Source organism: Denticeps clupeoides, chromosome 4 (genome assembly GCF_900700375.1).
Source record: "Denticeps clupeoides chromosome 4, fDenClu1.1, whole genome shotgun sequence".
In the NCBI taxonomy this organism is placed as follows: Eukaryota; Metazoa; Chordata; class Actinopteri; order Clupeiformes; family Denticipitidae; genus Denticeps; species Denticeps clupeoides.
In genome coordinates this window covers 10451835-10472809 of record NC_041710.1, presented here as the reverse complement: position 1 = coordinate 10472809, position 20975 = coordinate 10451835, and the positions used below count along the sequence as shown (strand labels likewise).

At 42.3% G+C, this 20975-nt stretch overlaps 1 protein-coding gene across 5 annotated transcripts; it reads right to left on the bottom strand.

Annotated features, from left to right (window-relative positions):
* Positions 1-1928: 1928 nt before the first annotated feature.
* ctdsplb (CTD (carboxy-terminal domain, RNA polymerase II, polypeptide A) small phosphatase-like b) lies at positions 1929-19941 on the bottom strand. 5 transcript variants are annotated; one of them, XM_028977825.1, is made up of 9 exons: positions 19715-19941; positions 11310-11488; positions 9674-9706; positions 8533-8634; positions 7159-7215; positions 6694-6786; positions 6349-6366; positions 5691-5876; positions 1929-4172 (listed from the first exon to the last, which is right to left on the bottom strand). In XM_028977825.1, the coding sequence occupies exons 1-9, from the start codon at positions 19785-19787 to the stop codon at positions 4047-4049; spliced, it is 867 nt and encodes a 288-aa protein (XP_028833658.1). In that variant the 5' UTR covers positions 19788-19941; the 3' UTR covers positions 1929-4046. The 5 variants fall into 5 exon arrangements, with proteins under 5 accessions (XP_028833658.1, XP_028833659.1, XP_028833660.1 ...); XM_028977826.1 differs by lacking the exon at positions 19715-19941 and adding an exon at positions 14369-14441; XM_028977827.1 differs by lacking the exon at positions 6349-6366.
* Positions 19942-20975: the final 1034 nt, after the last annotated feature.

Genomic DNA, 20975 nt, shown 5'->3' with positions numbered 1-20975 from the left:
TTTGTGTACAGAGAGACATTGAAGGTAAATGCATGTGAACACACACACACAGAGCACTCTGTGTCTTACTAATTCTTCTGGAACACCCGTTCATAAAGCCTCACTAGTCCTGCAGTCTCCTGCTGGATAAACTGAAGGACCCCTACCCACCGACTGAGCCAGAAGCCAAACAGCCAGAGATGGAGCTGCAGGACCAGGAGGATGAGGGCAGGAACACCTGCCCATAAAAGAAGAACAGAGAGACCTCCTTCAGAAAGGAAGATGATGGTAAGGAGTCTGTACTGTCCCTGTCCCAGAACTACAAGACCTGGTTTCCAGGCCTCCTTGTCAAAATTTTTTTCGGCCGAATTTTTCTTTATGTCTAGTTCCCAGAATAACAAGACAATATTTAAAATAGGGGGACCGAGAGATAACAAAATGTTGCAGAAACCTAAAAGTTCTTTAGAGTTCTCATTTGTTTAATGGACTCAACCAGACAGAGACCAGAAGGAGGAGGTGATGCATATTGGGCAACTCACCACAACATTTGGCACTGGGGTGGCATTTGACATGCTGACTAAGACTAACAGGTACATACCCTTCCCTGCCCGCAAGTTTCTGCTGTGATTATTCTCATAAGGGCAGAATTTATTAATGACTGTGTATTGCAGGATGTACCCAGAGACACTGACACCTCTTCTGTCTACAGTCCTTTTGCCAATTGGAGCATCTCCAGTGTGAGAGTCCAACCCAACAATCAGTATAATAAAATGAAGTGATTGTCATTGTGAAACACCGCACACAACGAAATGTGTCCTCTGCATTGAACCAGTCACCTTGGTGAGCACAATAAAGACCTGTGTGGTTATTTTTTAGGATTCATCTGCATGGACTGATTGATCTGGACAAATGAAAGTCTAGGTCTTATCAGCATCTACTCATGGAGTATCTCATCTAGCCTGGATCGCAAAGGTCTGCTTTCTAAAGTTTATCATTTGCATTATTTACAAAACTACCTTACAAAATATAAAATTATATTTTGTAAGGACTACCTACAAAATGGCAAAGTTTGATTAATAGAAAATTTATTTGACCAATAAGAAAAGCATGAGACAACCACATAAACCCTTTTTAAAAAATGCATATCAGTCTTTATGTAGATCTGTTTTGTAATGGTGGACACGGCTCATTGCCTGGAAATCAGTCCCAAAACATTACACAAACTTGAGAGAGTTTACAGGAGAGCTTTTTTAAGAGGCCAGAGAAACAAAATGAAATAGTAATATTTTTAAATGAGTAGTTTTTTTCTTGTGGGTTAACACAAGTCTTGTCGGTGACATCTACACAAATTCTGAACATTTTTCTGTTGGGAAATGATATACACTACCATTAATAAAACAATCATTTAAATCCAGTTAATTATTTTCACGGTTCTGAAATTTCATTTTCTGCTTCATTCCTCAAGGAAACCTGAGCCCAAATGTAAGATTTTTCATAATCGATGTGGGAAGCAGATTCTGAGATCTTGCCTTAGATCACATAATCCAATCATGTTTTAATCAGGTTTAAAGCCTCAGTTTGGATTATTCAATAGGGCAGATTAGGCCATAGGGCAGATTCAAGGTAGAATATCTAAGAATTTATATGTACATAAGCATTTCATAAATGTTAATCAGTACAAATTACATTGAATTAAACTAATAGTGAAATTAAAATAGTTTCACACAAGAACACGTCATCTAAGACAAGCATGTATGACGTGCATGTTTCACAGTTTGAAATCACTCTGCAATCTTTGGAGAAAAATTCAGATTTTTTGCATTTCAACTGCAATGAAGTTCTCACTTAAAATTAATTGTGGTAATGAACAAATCAAAGATTAGAAAAGTTGTCCTTAACTGTACCTTTCAGCATGTTTCATAATATAAAAGAAAATATCAAAAATACTGTTTTATCATAAAAAGGTGCTTTAATATGACATGTCATAGTCTTGGAAGAAATTTACCACAAACCATGAAATCATTTCACCATAAAAACATACTGCAATCACAGCACAGCAAGACCACCTGCCCCAGTCATAAATCATGAGCAGTATTTACACAAAGCCCACTTAACATATACATGAACCTGGATTTACACACAATAATGAAGGCATGAACCGCCCAGACTTGACGTCCAGTTAAAAATGTATGCCGATTAATGGAAGAAATACAGATAACAGTCTTAAGTGAAAACAGTGAGTGAACAAAAAGAAATTGTGACAATTAAACAAAAAAGTGCCTCAAACCCTTTAACAAAGACCATGTGACTAACATTCAGATGACAGACGTCACTGCCATAGCACTGTTCATTCTGAGCGTCTCCTCTGATTTCAGAGCTGGTGGAAGGTCTTGCTGTGCTGTGACCAAAGAGAAAGAATCAGCAGCAGAAGCAGAATAGAACAGGGATGGAACAGAACTTCAAACCAAATACTGACAATATACCATGAGAAATGTCACCCTCGACCATTCTAAACAGATTTAAACCAGGAAGTAGAGGTAGAATGGGGAACCGAGAAGAGATTGAAAGAAAGTGACAGATAGTTGTGAGTTGTGTGGAACCTTGGAGAGGTGTGGATTATTGCCTGTGATCACAGCAGACCCAGGATAGAATGCAGCCTTAGGCACTATGGTGACAGCAAGTCTGTTTTGACCAAGACCAGGCCACAAGGGGGCAGCAGTAACACCTGTTTAAAAAGTATTAAAATACTGAAACTTCCCTAAACGGGGCTCTGCTGAAACCTGCCACTGTGCTACATCCTTCTAAAGGCCTGTCGGCCCCCTGTGGACTGGACTTGCACTTCCACGCCTCTGTACGTGGCCACTGCAGCCCAGCCAATCAGAGGCTCTCCTGTAGTGTACTGTACAATAGCAGCAGTGGGCTGTGGCTACACAGTACGGTTTATATAAAAGAAAAAGAAAAATTAAAATAAAGATGACTACTCAATGTTCCGATGACCTATTTTCTCATATTAGAAAGGAAATAAAGTAAAAAGAAACTATTCATATTCAGAAAGCATTTAAAAACAGTTCAGTGGACTGCAGTCATTCGGACAAGCCACTATTTTTTTTTTTTTTTTTTTTAATAGTGACAAAATCTGCAGCACATCAACTATCTCGGTCACCTCATTAAAGGATTATAAAATAAGCAGGGAATTCAACCAGACAATTGGTGTCTGATTAAATCACAAAATCAACAAAAAATCTGGTCTAGAAAAATATACTATATAAAGATGTGTGGATGTAACATTCATTCAGAAATGTATAGATTGAATAAGCCATATTTCTACTAAACTCACAAGGGCACATGAGTCATTGGCACAACTCACAATCTGCTGTTATTATTACTTTTTGTTAAAAAGAAGAATTTTGGATAAGTGTACCAACCCTCAAATGCATTCCTCTACTTTCAAAAAAGCAATGAAAACATAATGAACATAATACTATGTATAATAAACAAAGGGGAAATAATTTCTATATAAATGGCACAAGACAAAGAAACCGAGAAGGAAAATCTAGAATAACATGAAGACATGTACCTTGCTCCTGATAACAGTGTTGTTAATATAAAGATCCTGCCCTGTCTTTAAAGCATTTGTTTTAAAAGATTAAAGTTTCTCTGGAAATAAGTCATATACAAAAAATGTACTTTTCCCATAAAAATGACGTTCAAAAAAGGCACTTGTTTCAGTAAGAAAGGAAAACCCCAAACTGTCCATTACTACCACTGGAGACTGCCTGCATAGCAACAAGTCAAGGACCAGACTGGATTTAGGACTATCTTTTCCAAAGAAAAAGTTTGCCAATATATATATATATTTTGGTAAATTATGTAAGCACTTCTGAAAACTGGAAATACATATGATTTTTTATGTTTGAGCGTTGCATTTCAAAGCAGTCTGCTGACTAATCTGGAGAAGAAGGTTGAGTGAAGACTTGTGTAGAGCGCAGGCTGCTAGATGGTGGGCGGCGGTCGGGGCGGCGGCCCTCCCTCGGCCGGAGGCTTCGACGGTGGCAGCGACTGGTCAGCTACCTGCCCCTGAGGTTCTGCAGCACCCCATACACGTCCTCCTCTTTACTAAGTCCCTCAAAGAAAGGCAGCAGGTCCAGCAGCTCAGTGTCATTCATGTCATCAAACCACGACTGCACAGGGACCTGCAGATGACAACAGCATCCATGAGCAGGTTTACTTTTCACCCAGCTAGACTGACATGATTCATCAATACCATTAGAACGCCAGTAATCAACCATATTTAGCTTATAGATGCCTATAATGAGACGGCATAACGCGGTATTTAATTCTATTCTGATGTTGCCATATTTTAGGGTTATTGATAAGATTAAATAACCATAGTCATATTTGCATTGTATAAAAAAAGAACCGTGATGGCAGTGGTGGTCTAGCAGGTAAGGAAGTGGACCCGTAATCAGAAGGTTGCCAAGGTGCCACTGAGCAAAGCACCGTCCCCACACACTGCTCCCCGGGCACCTGTCATTGCTTCCCACTGCTCTGTTGAAAGCAGAGGACACATTTCGTTGTGTCACCGTGTGCTGCAGTGTTTCAATGGCAATTACTTCACTTTCACTTTTCACTAAACTCTTGAAGTAGCGTATCAGATCAGAAGAAGCTCAGTTTCTTACTGTGTTCTGTCTTCAGCACCTTCAAAACCAAGAAAATATCATAAGATGTCCCATTAATGACAGCATAATTATTAGGCCCTGAGATCTTTCACTTCCTCTGTCACAATACATTTGGTGTCACATGTCTGAAGTAAAATAAAAAGACAGGAGCAGGTCTGCACTCTCTTCTATTTTTAGTGTGGTGAAAGTTACATAATAAAATTAAAAAAAAGAACAGTGCTGGAATGCATCGGCTCTCAGGAGAGTAAACGCTGCAGAATCTCCAGTGTTCTGTAAGGTTGATCCAATCAATCGAGCGACGATCAGTATCGACCAATACTCATTTGAAATCACCTGAAGCGTATAAAGCAAATCACTGCCACCTTATGCTAGTGTGCCGGAGTTAAATGGTTACACTAGAATTATAAGTATATTTCTTCTTTCTTGTGTCTCTTATTTTCTTATTTCCTAAAGACTTTTATTTTGTTTTTGAGACCCGGTTCAGGTCTCTTGGACACATGGCGTGAGCTGGGAGAGGTGCGTGGGGTTTGTGTGCAAAAAGTTATTTCTTTCATTTTAATTTATGTACATATTAGGAATATTTTGCATGTGTGTTATTTTGTGAATATTTTCTTATGTTCTTTTAATACTGTATATTGTAGAGAGAGGTGCAGAAATACGTGATGTGTGACGCGATGTTCTGACGGGTGTCAGCTCATCATATGCGGTTCAAAAAACGAAAATCAAAAAATTACACAACGCAGAAGAACCGCTTCACTAGAAAGCAAAATATCTACATGCAGTTTATATGCAACATAAATTCCTGATGGTGTTAAAATGTTTCTATGTAATGTTTAGTGTTCAAGTTGGTTATTTTTATTTTCGCTTCTCTTAATTATAGTATCTGGAATGCTGTTGAGAATAACAAAAATTTTATGGGTTGAAATGGATAAAACTATGATCAGTAAGCACGGCTCCTAATATCAGCGATACAAACCTTTACATTAAATTGGTCCTTTTTACACTGAAGTGCACAAATGAAGCACAACTCACAGCGTTCTCAGGGTGGAAGATATAGGAGGCGGGGGAGTTGTCCAATATGATGACATTGTGGAGCTCTCTCCCGAGGCGACTGAGATCTTTTACGTAGTTCCCTCGGTGGAAGACGCAGGATTCACGGAACAGCCGCGCCCTGAAAACCCCCCAGTGGTCCAACAGGTCCGCCACCGGGTCAGCATACTGCACAGAGAGTGTCAAATGTTAAAAAGGCCACATACTTAGGCCAAAGGGCTCTGCTAAAAATGCTACGCAATCTGAGCCAAGGAGCTGCTTGAAGATACAGGTCAGGAGATCAACTATCTACATGGAGACTCTCCGGTTACAAAAGCTGAGGGGGGAGATGCAGATCCAGACCAAAAGCCGCAAGTAATGTACATCCAAACGTGTACTTTCTTCTACTGAAATACACAGGCATCTCTGCTTGTTTGCAAAGAATCGTTCTAGATGTTATAGCCTGTAGCTAGATGAAGCTTGAAAAACTCAGAACCACCTACTGCACAGCAGATTACTGGGAATGCAGGCAGACAGCACTACACACAAAGATCTGAGCACCACCTACGCTAGCGAGCCGAGACGAAGCTGGCAGAGTAACCCTGAAACCACACTACTGAAGCACAGGCTGCGTGGAAGCAGTCACCATAGAGACACTTACCCATGCATTGATTAGCGGCTAAAACGGAGCGCACACAGAGACAGAAAGGGTTGGAAATATTAGGTCAAAACAAAAGAAAAACCCCACACCAGCATTTCTCAAACTTCCTTCTCGAGTACCACACAGTACTCTTCCTTTACTCCTAAGAGTAATGGTGGCAGGCGGGGAGGATTACATAAGTGATGCTCTAAGAAAAATGAGAAATGCTGGTTTTGAGAAGACTGGGCAAAAGGAGCAGAATTTGCAACTGTGTCCAGAACATGCATCAATATGCATTCACTATAACTGTGGACATGGTGGACAACTCTGGAGGAGGAGGGGAAAAAAAAAAAAAAGAAGACAAACCTTGGCCAGACTGGCAGTGAATAGCACACACTCAAACAGCTCCCCCATCTTCTGCAGAAACTCATCCACATGTGGCCTCTTCAGGACATACACCTGAAAGATAGTTGATCAGATGACTTCATAAAGCAAAACAGATGAAAAACACTTGACTGATTGTTAAGAACAAACTGGCTTCAGCCTCCGAACATCTGCACAGACCTTGACTGAAGACAAGTAGCCACCACCCAGTGCAAGTAATCATGAATAGGCCAAACAGGAAACACCCAGCCTATCCTGGATTACTTGAACAAGGTCATGACCTTTAGACAGATCCTGAAAGGAGGGTGGGGGGTAAAACAAACCATGCAGGCAGGTAGAGTAACCATCTTCGAATGTGGGTTCTACCCATTCCATTTCCTTGTCCCACCGAAAGATAAAGCACTTAGAGCACTGAGACAGATGGGGCAGAGCATTTCTCTCCATTACCTGGTGAACGGTTCCATCAATCTCCACTGGGACAATGAAGTCAGCATTACTAATGGGCTGTAAGTGGGAAGAAAAATGCCACATGGCAGAAAGAACATCAGACATTACTGGCATTTCTACTTACACAGCAGGTCATCATCAAGAGCACAGATCAGGAATTTAGACTGCAAACAGTTTTTATAAATCATATAAAGAAGGTGGCTTCCTTGGTCTTGACAATTTTCCTCTGTATTCTGCTTTTTTTTTTCGTTTTAAGTCTTGTATTTAACCAGAATTCAGTGTAAGTGGTAAGAAGGGATGTGGTGCAATACCACAACAAAACTGAAGGGGGCATGTGTGTCCTGCTACGCTATTCAGTGCAGCACCCTTCCCCCCCCACTGTGTGGTGTGGTGAGGTACAGTTCAGAGTGACTCAATTTAAATGGTCTAGACTGCTAGAGTTTTCCAGTCTTCATAAGGAACCCTTCAGGATTTAGAATCAGGATTTAGTTCCAGGCTGAACCCACAAATGTATGGCAAATTTTACAAACACCGAACAAGCAATTAAAAAGAACCGAAAATATGATCATCTAAGGCGACTGCTGTTCCAGGTGGACACTTGACCCCCTGCTTGTCATCTATATCCCTCCAACTCTAGCCTCTCCCTCAAATTTATAAAAATCCATCATGTTTTCCTTCTGCTGTGCAGTGCATCATCCATTGTGTGTAATAGCGAACAGCTCATGTTAAAAATCGACCTGAGAAGCAGTGGACTTTTACCAGGTAAGGGCTAGATACTGGGATCCAGCTCCTCTTCATAAAAGAATTCCACATCATACAACAATCCTACTCCATGGCACCTTCTGATTACTTTATTAGTCAGACTGCAGGGAAATAACTTAGCAACAGCTTAAATATTAAACCTCAAGACTACAATGATTTAATTAGATAGAAATCCTATAAAAATGGTCGGATTTTACTGACATGGTTCATACGGAGTAGCATTATTACAATTCTGCTGAATACATCCTCCTATAAGACAAGAGGACATCTGATGACGCACATTTGCTTGCAGTATTTATTTATAGAAGAAAAACACTAATCTCAGAATTCATTTCAACCAATTGTTAAGAGAATTATTAGCTGTTATCCATGTTGTACATTAATTTAAAAAAATGTCTTAGATATGAGATGCAAGAAAGATTCACAAAAGATATGATAAACGTAGTAGTCGTTTATGAACTAATAAAAATTTAATTGGAAAATCAACATCATCTATTAACGAAAGAAAATGTCATGCATCCACCCAGGGCCATAGCGGTCATCAGAAAATAGACATTTTACCTCAGACTTGAGTCTTGGTGAACAGCAAAATTGTGTCTGTGTGTCACTTACCTTAAATGAGCTGTGCACCAGAGTCTCATCCAAATCTATCACCACACACTTCCTGCCATAGTCCGATATTTTCATCTCTGGAAGAAGGTATTTTGCTGGAGGCTGGAAAAAAAAGATCAGCAGTTAGAAAGAAAATAGAAAAGATAAATGCGAGAGGATTCGACTGCAAGAAGCCCCATCAGTTAGGTGGTATTATTGTTGAAAAAGACTGCAAACAAAGCCGCAGTGAAGAAAGTCAGAACCCACAACCGAACAATTAGGTGCCAGATTTCATGCTCTCCTAAAACAGGAGAAATATTTGACCTATACTCTTCTCTGAAAACGCTTTTTGGCCTGCAGGTTGCTTCACAACCCACCAACCACTTTGTTTTCACTCAGTGAGTGTCATACCTCATCATGGTATGGCATGGTATGGCACGGGGCAGTGGTCCCGTAATCAGAAGGTTGGCGAAGCAAAGCACAGTCCCCACACACGGCTCCCCGGGCGCCTGTCATGGCTGCCCACTGCTCACCAAGGGTGATGGGTGACATGCAGAGGACACATTTCACTCTGTGCACCATGTGCTGTGCATCACAATCACTTCACTTTTTTTTTCTTTTTTCATGGACTGTCCTAAAGGTGACTGGTTAATGTGAGTCTATCTGAACAACACACTTTATGTATATGGAAACGTGTCATGAAAAGGTAATCCTACACTTGGATACACGAAGTCTGGGGACAATTAGTAAATGCATGACAACGCAAGTTCCACATGCAGCCACACACACACACACTATATATTTAACAGTCTCACATTCTCAGATGCAGAATTATCCCACAGAGTGCAATAACAGGGTGTTGTAATTAGCAAGTACATTAACACGTCCAGTCAAGCACCAGTAAATGTGTTAATGCGATATTAACACATCACACACACACACACACACACAGCAGCAATGTTTAAGAATTCCTTCGCTGCATGGGACCTCATCTCTCAGCCTGGAGAGAAAGTGATGTCAACGATCAGCGCTGCAGCAGCCTTTTAATGATCCAATTAATGAGCTGCACGGAGGCAGACGAGCTTTGCAGACAGTGATGCATGCACACATGCACTCATGCACAGACACACACAGCGTGTGAAAAATAAGGGGTCATACATACACTAGGAACAGGGATGACCTCAACCTGGTCACACTGGAAGAAGACAAAGGGAAAACGGATGGCAGAGGTTGGTGGGGGGAGGGAGGGGGGGTGAAGAACGGGGTGAATGATGAATGTAAACATGGGGGCGGGGGGAGAGAGAGAAATGATGAATGAGCGAGAACTCAAACTGTTCACGACACCACAATACAGTAGACAGGACCGGTTACGACACTCACAACCCAGACAAACATCGGCTCAACGCGGCGATGATGGAGGGCGGGGAAGCGTCCTCTTACACAATTACACAGGACCAATAAAATAAATGCACACACTACACATTTACCCGATTATTCAGAATAGGTCAAGTTAGGGCTGGTTCGTTTTAACTAGGGCTGCACGATTTGGGGAAAATGACATATTGCAATTATTGAGATCAATATTGCGATTGCGATATGATAAAGGACACTTGCTTGTATATCAATGAAAAGTTGCATTCAAATTACTAATAGTGAAATGTTTAATTTCAAAGTGAAAAATACAAACTACCTAACAACTTGAAATGCCCAGTGCTTTCAAAATACAATATTCTACAAAATTAAATAATCACAAAAAACTCTTTACATTACTGTCGAACGACAAACCCAGGTAAGGCTAAACAACTCTTTTGATTATATTTGGCCATTATAAAATCCCATATTATAGTTCTTACGTTTAACCAAAACATTGTTTGGAGGCTGACTTGAACACAGGGATGCATAGCTTTGCTAGCTTAGCTAAGGTTAAGATTTGTAAACTGAGGTGAATTTCTTCAGGAAACCTTCAAAGTTTAAAAAAAGTTAACTAAACAGCAAAGAACAGTCTAAATAGTTAATGCCTACGTTTAGCCAAAACGTTGTTTGGAGGCTGACTTGAACACAGGAATGCATAGCTTCGCTAGCTTAGCCTAGTTTAGCTAAGGTTAAGACTTATAAAACGGGATTTTATAATGGCCAAATATATTCAAAACAATTGTCCAGCCTTACCTATGAAATGTAATCTGGTTTGTAATCGGGATCTGGTTTGGAGCGTACAGCGGTTTGTACAGCCCCAAGCAGCACAAGAGTGAGGCATTTTTATGCACTTCTCTCCATAGACATGTATATGCTTCACTGCACAGCAGAGCCTATCGCAATATGGCGGAGACGTTGACGTACGTGTACCCATATGTCTATGTGAGTCACGAAACTGAGGTCTCCATTGAACCGAATCGAAAGTCATGTGACCAAACAAGTCACATTTAAATCGCAGCTTTTCGCGTTCATGTAATCGCACAGACTGGCATCGCGATTACGATTAGATTCATTGTGCAGCACTAGTTTTAACTATAGCTTACTTACGGTATTTTAGATTTGAAAGTCATGATCAGAACGTATTCCTGGTATGGTGTGAAGAATTGGCTCAATATTTAAAGCTTAGGTGTCTGGTATGATGGTAAATTTAACCTTGTGTTCGAACGAAAGAATTACAAAGATGCAATACGATTTGGGTTCATTCTCTTGTCCGATTCTATATGGTAGCGTATAGAAATTGGTGATGAAATAGGGCCAGAACATCGCAACAACAGCGTACAGTTCCCAAGCGAGTGGAATGAGGGGAGGTGCCGGGTCCTCCTCACCTTGGGCGGAGCTCCGTTCTCCTCCACGGGGGGAAGCACAGCGTTTGTGGTGGCGGCGGTGGTTGTGTTGTTGTTGGTGGTGGCCGGAGGTTCCGCATTGTAGCTCCGGAAGCAGCAGAAGAGCGAACTGAAGATGCTGCGGCTCCTCTGCTTCTTCAGGCTGCTGCTGGACAGTGAGACTGCGCAGGAGAAAGACGGACATGATTACAGACAGATTAGATCAAACGAAACAACACAAGTAAGCCGCTTAATGCTTCAGGACACATTTTTCTGTGCTTTGCCTGAGGACGGCTGCACTTCATATTCTCCGGTTTACATAAAGATTCAGGCCAAAGGTACAACACAAACCAGGAAGTGGACATGGAATTGCTCTGAGACTTTCCGACCAATCCAGAGACTGACATTTCCAATTCATCTAGTTACTGTCCTTCAATTTTAACACACACACACACACAACCACACTATTAATACCCCCACCATTCCAGCACTAAGGCTGTGAGGCTAAATGCTACCAGTGAGGTCATGAACAGCACAAGAGCTTTAAAAATAGGAAGAAAAAAAGAAAATGATTAAAAAAAGAAATGAAACCAGAGACACACCCCCCACCCCCCTCCCCAGTGCCCTTTTTGGCCACACCTCGGCCTGGGCTTCACCCATTGGCTGCTGGCTACACCTCCATTTTAAGCCCTTGCTGATATTTTTCCTCTTTCCTGCACTCGGCGGCAGGGAGAATGCCATGGCATGCAGTGAGGAATGAGTGTAAGGGCAGGACAAGTGGAAAGGAGGCGGGAAAAGTGAGGGTGGAGTCACAAGAGATGACTGCCAATAGGAAGGATGCATCCCAACCCGCCCCTCTCTAAAACAAACCTTCCTATCTCGTCCCCTACACACATGTAACCTGGTTGTTACAACAACAGTGCACAATATATTACACTATTTAACAAATAAGAATATTACTTTCTACACATTTTTATAGACAGACAGCAGTGTGGAGAGGAAAAAAAAAAAAAAAAAAAAAAAAAAGAAAACTCCAGACACTCTCAGGCAACAAAATGCCAAATGTGACAGACAAACGGGCCAGGAAGTCCTGTCGCCACTGGCTGCAGCTTTCAGCTGACATCTCTGCTGCACGTCCGTCTCCTTTGGGGGAACGCCTGCTCAGACACTGATCAATGGAGACGGAAGTCAGACACAGGCAGCGCTGTAGCACGGCTCCTGATCTCGCCTTCCACAGGATGCAGTGTCCCAATGACTAACACCACCATGACCAAAGCGCTCATCCGAGCTACGGTCACGTCGACTTCAGTATCACTGTTACGATTTTCTCAGATGGAAGTCCACGCTGACTAAATGTGCACTGGAGCATAAAAGACATTGCTGTGGAATACATAAAGGTCTGTAAAAGGTCTGAAGTAGCAAGAGTTTACGAAAATGGGAAAAAGGGGAGAGGACTTAATGACAACCCACAATTAAACCAGGTTTACTTTACAGGCTGAACAGTACGACTATTTTTTATCTATTTAGTTGAACAGCAACGCATGCATTGTATATCCTTCGGTTTTTTTACGTCAGCATTCAAGGACAGAAAAAAATTAAGTTTCATATTGCGAATACTGCTGTTGACAGGTTAGACAAATCAAAGCCCTTCCTCAAAAGCTTAATCTAAAAATATATATTCCATCTGAGCATGTTAATCAAAATATCTGATAACTGACCCTGATCAATTACTGTGTACGTGTACTTCTTTAAGAAACACTCAGGCTGTAAACCAGAGGTTCTGGTATTTTTCACCTCCATGAGAAGCTGATCATTCGCCCTGATGAAAGTTATCCATTAGTCACGCATGGTGCCGCCTGAAATGTACACCCTAAGGACACTGAAGAGTAGCAGATCATTCACGAAGCAAGATTCCACAGTTAGGGGTTATAAACAAGCCACACCAAAACTCACACACACATATATCAACAATAGGAAAAAACTGAATACATAGGCCTTAATTAAAATTTAATGACATTTGATCATGTAAAATAATAAATTGGTCCAAAAACAAGCTGATAATAGGCTGAGATTAATCATAATTACTCAAAAGTTTAAAACTGTAGTATTTGCTTATGGTTATGGTTTTTGGAAGTGGAAGGAGCTTTAATAATTAATCAAGTAAAGTGTGGGAAAGAGGGAGTGAATGGGAGAGAAGATTTCTCAAAATGAAAGCAGCATACAGACTCCGAAAGCAAATAAAATGGAAATAGATTGGACCAAAAAGGTCTTTATTCTTTCTGTGTGGCGCCAACCCAAACTGCATTTGAGATACAACGTCTACTCCGTTCACTTTTTTTCACATTCAATAAAAGCACAGGAATGAAAAAGCCAGGCAACTATAGCTTCAGAAACATTTTAAGTTAACGACTAAGAAAACCCTCAATATTTGGACGTGAGATGAAGGTTAATTGGATCTCCCAGTGGTTTGCTTTGTAGATACTGTTTTCTGATTAGTTACTTTAACGGTTAATAAATGATAGTAAGGTGGCTCTATGACTGTGATATGACTCCTTGAAAGTATGAGGGAAATCGCCAAAGTCAGGTGTAGCGAGCATGTGTGGAATGAACACGTACACATTGCAGAGATCCCCCACTCCACCCAGTTACGGATGACCTTTCTCTCTCTCTCGTGTGGAGAGAGCCCTCCTCACAGATGTCCCCACTGCTGCAGGGCAAGCGTGCTTGAGAGGGTACTTCATGAGAGGAGCGCTTAAAACGGAACACAAAACCGAGGACCATTGTCTGAGCTCTTCAACTAAAAGCATTTCCTGGCACTGAAGAATTCCCCAACCCCGTCTTCTTGGCAAAAATCAACACAGGTAAAGTCTAAGGCCTCTGGGACCAAGTAAAAAAGGGACCTTTGTTTGTCGCTCATTTAACCTGTGAGGACAAATTACACCACAGGGATGAAAGGCAGATACCCCCACACCCTGAAAATAAATACATATACTTAATAACTGAAGGATGACACTGTGTTAACGAAACGTCATCTAAGAGCAAAGCATTCAAGAGTCATTCACCTATAACGCTATTATGGCCACAATGGCCTAGGAGGGGGAACATGGTCAGCATGGTCATGAACTAGTCAAGTTTCAGTCGACTGAAAGCCTCAGCATTCAACCCAGTCACTATAGTACCTAGAACAGACAAAAACAACACTTTCTTTTAGTCAAAGACTATTAATAATTAAAAAAAAAAAAAAAACAAGGTTATTGAATTATTATATTATTGTTACCTTATAGACTCAAAATACTCTACGTCAATTAAAGACACGGAAGACAGTCTGATTTGTTCCATGCTCTTTGACCACGCATTCAGTTTACTTTACCTCTGTATTGTAAAGAAAGTACATCTCCCGCCCATCTGCTAAACCACCACCTAATAGGAATATAACGTCTCATCTCGCTTTCGTCGATGAAAATTAAGAGACAATTTAGTCTAGTTCTTATTTTTGTAAACCATATTTAGTCTTGTTTTTATTAGTCAAAAATATTCCATGCTATTTCGTTATAGGTATCATCACATGACCAGCATTTATGTCTCGTATTAATCAAGTGATAAATTTCATTGACGAAAACACCACTACTTTGCATGAAAAAAATTAAAAACTGTGGTTGACCTGAACGTGTCTGTAAAGGTGCAGGACGAGGTTGCTCTTAATGCAGCTTCTGCGTGTTACATCCAGCTCTGGGTGGCCAATTCCGGCTCGCTATCATTTTGTCTTTTAAACACCACCCCTGTCTGCCAAAAAGACAGTGTACAGACACGTGGGTGGGTGCTAGAGAACACCTGACACATAACTGGCCCATTCTGGGACAGCACCGGCAGGCTTATGACACCAATTCGGCGTAAATATTAATACGCTATTCTACTGGCTGAAGAGTCAATTTGAGGTCTGTCATCTCACCATCAAGAAAAATAAATATAATAATAACATATAGATACAAGTGCAAATACTCAAGTAGAACAGAGTACAAAAAATTGTCAAATGTTATAAATATATTTGTTACATGTTCATAATCCAGATTGCTGTATCATATACGGTCCTAGGTCTGTGAAACACACCCCGATCCCGTAATGACTTAAGTTTTTTTTCGGGTACCATCAGTTACGGTCCGATTCTGCCACGGAAGGGCTGGTCGGGATCAAATACTACTAGAGAAGTGGTGTCATTTTTGGAAGGGTAAGTGATCTTGAAAGAAGACTCCATTCAAGCCAACCCTGACCTAATGGGTTACCCCTACCTTTCTGGCGAATGACCGTTCTTTTAATAGCTGCCACCCTTCTGTCACAGGCCAACACAGTACATCAGGACTCCCCATAGCAATGCTGTGTTAAGCTGCAGTGTGCAATGCAGGTCAGATCGAAACCAGTGCTGGGCCATACAGGTCTAGTTTTTAGGGTAGCTTCGGCTGGACCGGTGCTCCCCGACATGCACATTACAAAACTCACCAATACATTCCCTGAGGCTCCCTGAAGGTGACACACTAGCAGACAGGAATTAGCACAGTGACACACTGTGCCTGTTTTTAACACCGGTGTCTCCATGAGGTCCATGGGAGACCACAGATCTAGTATTTACCAGCATCCTTGTATTTATAGCTTATGAAGAAAGAAGGAAGAAATATTTCGTTGCTCCTCAGAAGACAAACAAGCTTATGTAAATATTGATTATATACAGGATCATATACTGGATACCAAGGTCTAGACCTGCCAACATTGGAGAACAATCGAAATATTTCAAAGACAGTCGGGTCTAGTTTAGAATTCTTATCATGGTGTGGTCGCCAACTCATTTTGACATGTTTCTGTGAGCTATATTTCTCCTGATTATGTGAACATAAATATGATTTTAAAATCCTGTTAGAACAATAAACTTCACACACACAGGGTTCTAGACTACCTTTTTGCACTGGTGGCCTAAATATTTTTCTTAGGTAAAACTAGGGGTGTGTATTGGCACGATACGATTATCTCATAATATATTGTGATACTGTTGAATGAAAATGTAAAAAGATGCTGTGCGATATGTGTGGATCACACTACATTTAAATGTTCCTGTATTGATACAATATCACCACATAAAATATATATTGCTGTATCGATTTTTTCCAACACCCCCAGGCGCAGCCTCACAGAAGTTAGGTGCACCAAATTTGACAGCATCGCATTTAATAATGTAGTTTTACAGGCTCACTTTTAATTTATTTATTTATTTAAATAGCATATAGTCAATACTGACTTGTAAATGATTAAATAACAATCTGGTTAATATAAAGTACATTATTTGAAGCTGCTTCACTGAGCTAAAATTAAAACAAGATATATTACATAAAAAGAAAATCTAAATTAAAAGTGCAAGTGCTTTAAGGGCTTGGACTTCATTATCATTTCACGGCCTTTACAGTCTCTGATTGGTTTAGAATACGATATGTTCCTAATATGTGTGTTACTTAAACCACAGGAGACACTTTGTACACACTTCCCCCCCAAAACAACTGGTCGCACCAGCACGACCTCCGAATTTTTTTGGTGGCACCGTTGCGAAATGAGGTTGCATGTGCGATGTCGACTAAAAAGAATATACACACACACACACACTAGTTTGTTTTTTGCTTTGTGCTGTGGCAGGGATATGCAGTCATAAAATACAGACCAAAAAGTTTCCAATATCAGGGTCCGTTAACAGAGCTTGTAAGACGCAACAGGTCACAACACACTGAGAATAATACATAACGTGACATTGAACCATCTGTACCACAGTCATTAACCTACAACCTACTCTGCTTTATTTGATAAGTAGAAAGTAAAAACCCAAGGCCAAATCTACGTAACCAAGAAAACAAGGTATTTTTACTTATAGCACACCAAATTTTACCAGCATAATTTGCATACAAAAAATTATGGTTGGCAGAATTAAAAAAGTTTTCTGTAATACATACTACATTACCACTTTACTCAAATCGGTGGTAAGAGAGTTTAAGTGGTTTACCAATGTAAATGTCCTAAACTATTAATTTTCCGCATAGCAGGAGGTCTGGATTAACAAAAGATGGGATTTGTCCATTCGCTGACCAACTTAAGCAAGTTCAGGTCAAGGTGCCACTGAGCAAAGCACCGTCCCCACACACTGCTCCCCGGGCGCCTGTCATGGCTGCCCACTGCTCGCCAAGGGCGAATGTTGTGTCACCGCGTGCAAAAAAAAACACTTCCACAACTGTGGATAACTACTGTGTGCTCCACAGACATCAGAAACGTTTCTGTTTTATCTAGAACAATCCATCTTAAACTTCACCCAACAGCTTAAAGAGAAATGCGAACTAGACTGCTTCAGCTGTGCATTTTACTGCCAGTCCGGGCGCGCCGGGATACACACGTCTGAATCGGAATGGGACATTGAGAGAACGTTCATTCAGTAACAATCATGAATTGCACACCGGCACAAATTGCAGCGGGACGGCTTGTGTGCATTAAATCATCGAAACACTACTGGATAATGGGGGATGAAGGACTTCCCCGGATTAATGAGTCGGTTTAAAGTTGTTGAGCAGAATGGATTAAACACTTGGGGGAAGCTGCGACTAATGACAGAGTTGGCAGGGAGCACGCTGACTATGATGTGGCGGGATAATTTCACTCCCTCTGTTGGAGGACGAGCAGAAAACAAAAGCGGCCCTGTAATCAGAAGGTTGCCAGCTCGAATCCCGATCCACCAAGGTGCCACTGAGCAAAGCGCCGTCCCCACACGCCAAGGTTGATGGTTAAACGCAGAGGACACATTTCACTGTGTGCACCGTGTTCACTGTGCTGCTGTGTATCACAAGTGACAATCACTTCACTTCACGTTTACTTTATCACACGGCCAAAGAAATAGAACACTCCAGCTGTGCAAAGTCCCAATTAACAAAAAAAATTATCCTAGAGGAACAACGATACCGGCACCAGCATTATTTCTGTAAAAATGTACTACATGAAAACTACTTTCATACGGTCTTCGCAAACATTGAAAAGTATGTGATCACGAACACCACACCATCCTTAAGTGCAAGTTCTCTGTAATAAGAACGTAGTGCAAGAAACGTCTATATTATATGTGAAAACATATTATACTTTAACCATGATATCATAATTAACTCTTAACTGCGGCATATTTGCCCAAGTTGCAGCATATAAATATCAGTCACATAATAAATGTTAAATCCATGCTTATCGCTGCCGAGCGGCTGCACGCGCACACGCACAGTGCGATGCCAGACCCTGGACGTTCAGACATCCCTGCCCACTGCTCACTCAGGGTGATGGGTTAAATGCAGAGGACACATTTCACTGTGTGCACCGTGTGCTGTGCATCACATGTGACAATCACTTCACTTTACACTTTACACTGCTGCTCCTACGGGCAGCGGTCCTGTCTGTGGTCTGCTGCTCTCCCGCTGCACTTTAACACGCACGTGCGCCACCAACATTGGCCTAGCGGTTAAGGAGGCGGCCCCGTAATCAGAAGGTTGCCGGTTCGAATCCTGATCCGCGAGGTGCCACTGAGCAAAGCACCGTCCCCACACGCTGCTCCCCGGGCGCCTGTCGTGGCTGCCCACTGCTCACTAAGGGTGATGGGTTAAATGCAGAGGACACATTTCACTGTGTGCACCGTGTGCTGTGCTGCTGTGTCTTCACTTTCACAAACAGCCCTGTGTCTGCCTCTCTCATGCAAACAGACGCAAAAGTGACAAAGAAAGGGAGAAGTGCAAATCTGTTTGAACCAACCCAAGACGGGCCGGGATTGCGGGTTTACAGGAGCCGGGGGCGCGGGGGCCTCGTCCAGCGGTGCGCCGAGGGTCCCTCGGAGTGACGCAGCAGCTGCGGCGCGCTCGGGGACCACGAAAGGCCGTCGCAACTCTTCTCACCGCGCCCGAAATAGGGCCAGCCGAGCTCGCTGACATTATGAAGGCGCATATTTTTAAACCGTGGAAGCAGCGGCGGCGAAGCGGGACACACACGCAGCTGGAAGCCACTTCACCTTCACCGACAGACGAGCGTGACGTTCGAAGAGGGACCGGACATATACGACAAACGTAGTAAAATAATAATAATAATAATAATAATAGTGTCCAACATCGAAGAAAACGAGCCAACTTAGTCCCGACTCCCTTGCCGAGCGTGCGGTGTCGGCATCGAACAGCATCGACTTCAGAGCCCCGGTGACAGCCAGCAGGCCGTTTTATCGCCGCGAGTTTAAAAAGTCAAGAGACACGTCCCCGTCCCGCTAAACCAGAGTAATACACACGCAGCCATGCAGCCAACCACACTGAACACGGGGAGAGAGCAAAAGAAGTCCGTTCTTTTCTTTTCGTTTCTCTTTTTTTTACCTTTCTCTTTACTTGATAGGATCTCCTCCTCCTTGGGGTTGGTGACCTGCGTTATTATGGACGTGTTGTCCATGGAAACGGGAGGCCGGTGCTTCTCCGACGTCTTCACGGTGTTTGTACGGTCGGCGAGCCGGCCGCTAATCCCGCAGAATCCCGCTGGCGGCGGCTGGTTAGCCGGTTAGCTCGCTAGTTAGTTAAATTAGTTAGCGGCTCCGGGGAAAACAAAAAAAAAAACAAAAAAAACGCCGCTTCAGCCGACGAGGGCGACCGTGTTCGGGGAGCGGCGCGTGTCCCTCGAAAATAAGCGCGGAGCGGGAAAAAAAATTGTAGAAATAATGGATTAAAAAAAAAAAAAAAAAAAAACCCGCGCCTTCGCCCACGCGAAGTGCCCCGAAACGCGGCGCGACTGGCTAGCGGTAGCTGGCGCGCTAACCCGGAGAAGCGGCGAAACTGGCCCGGCGCCGGGAGGTGCCCGTCCGCGGACGCTTGGTTTTACGGTCCGGCGGCGATACGCGGATCCGCCGCGGCGCCCGTCCGGCTTCACCCGAGAGCCCGCTTCTCGCAGACAGGAATTCGGTGCCGCGCTCCCTTTTCCAACATGGACGCTGCATGTGTTTGGTTTGGGGTTTTTTTTTTTTTTTTCTCTCTCTTCACGCCGCACAGATTTGAAGCGGGATTGGAAGGGGCGGCATCCAGCGGCCCCCTCCCCTCGCATTAAAAATAAAAGCGGGGCATGGCGACACGCTCGGCTTTATGTGTGACGCGAGGCCACCTTGTCCGATGACATTTGAGGCTCCCCGTGTTTGTAAAAACACATTTAGACAAAGAACCGAACGCTGTTGTCGCTGGGCAACGTTAGATAGCCGTCGTCTATCTTTCTTTTTTTATTATTATTAATTAATTTATTTATTTATTTGTTTGTTTATTTATTTGTTTCCTCTTTGCAAATAATGCAATAATGATCAATTTTGCAGAATATACTTCTTGTAGCCTGGGGGCGAGGTTTCCTCGACACAGGCGCCCCCTGTCGTCGGACCGCGAGTGGGACTTCGTGGGTCCTTCATTTGCTGCCAACCCCGAGTAATTTTAGTCCCCCGTCCCGCCTTCCTCTCAAAATACCCCCGTAAAAGCCCTCTGCTTTTTTTCCGTTTTCAATATCTTATCTAAATATGGGTGATTAAGATGTCCCTTTCTACGGGTCAAAGACAAATAAATCAAATTAAAAAAAAATAATTTGTCACATACACAGTCATACACGGTA

Bases quoted from the DNA above. Each gene is read 5' to 3' on its own strand.
- ctdsplb (XM_028977825.1), bottom strand. From the start codon at position 19,787: ATGGACAACACGTCCATAATAACGCAGGTCACCAACCCCAAGGAGGAG. The intron at 8,635-9,673 runs GTATGTATGACC...TTTTTTTTCCAG, and splicing joins AGGTCATCCCTGTTCCTAGT to CCTCCAGCAAAATACCTTCT. The intron at 6,787-7,158 runs GTAATGGAGAGA...ACTATCTTTCAG, and splicing joins TTGATGGAACCGTTCACCAG to GTGTATGTCCTGAAGAGGCC.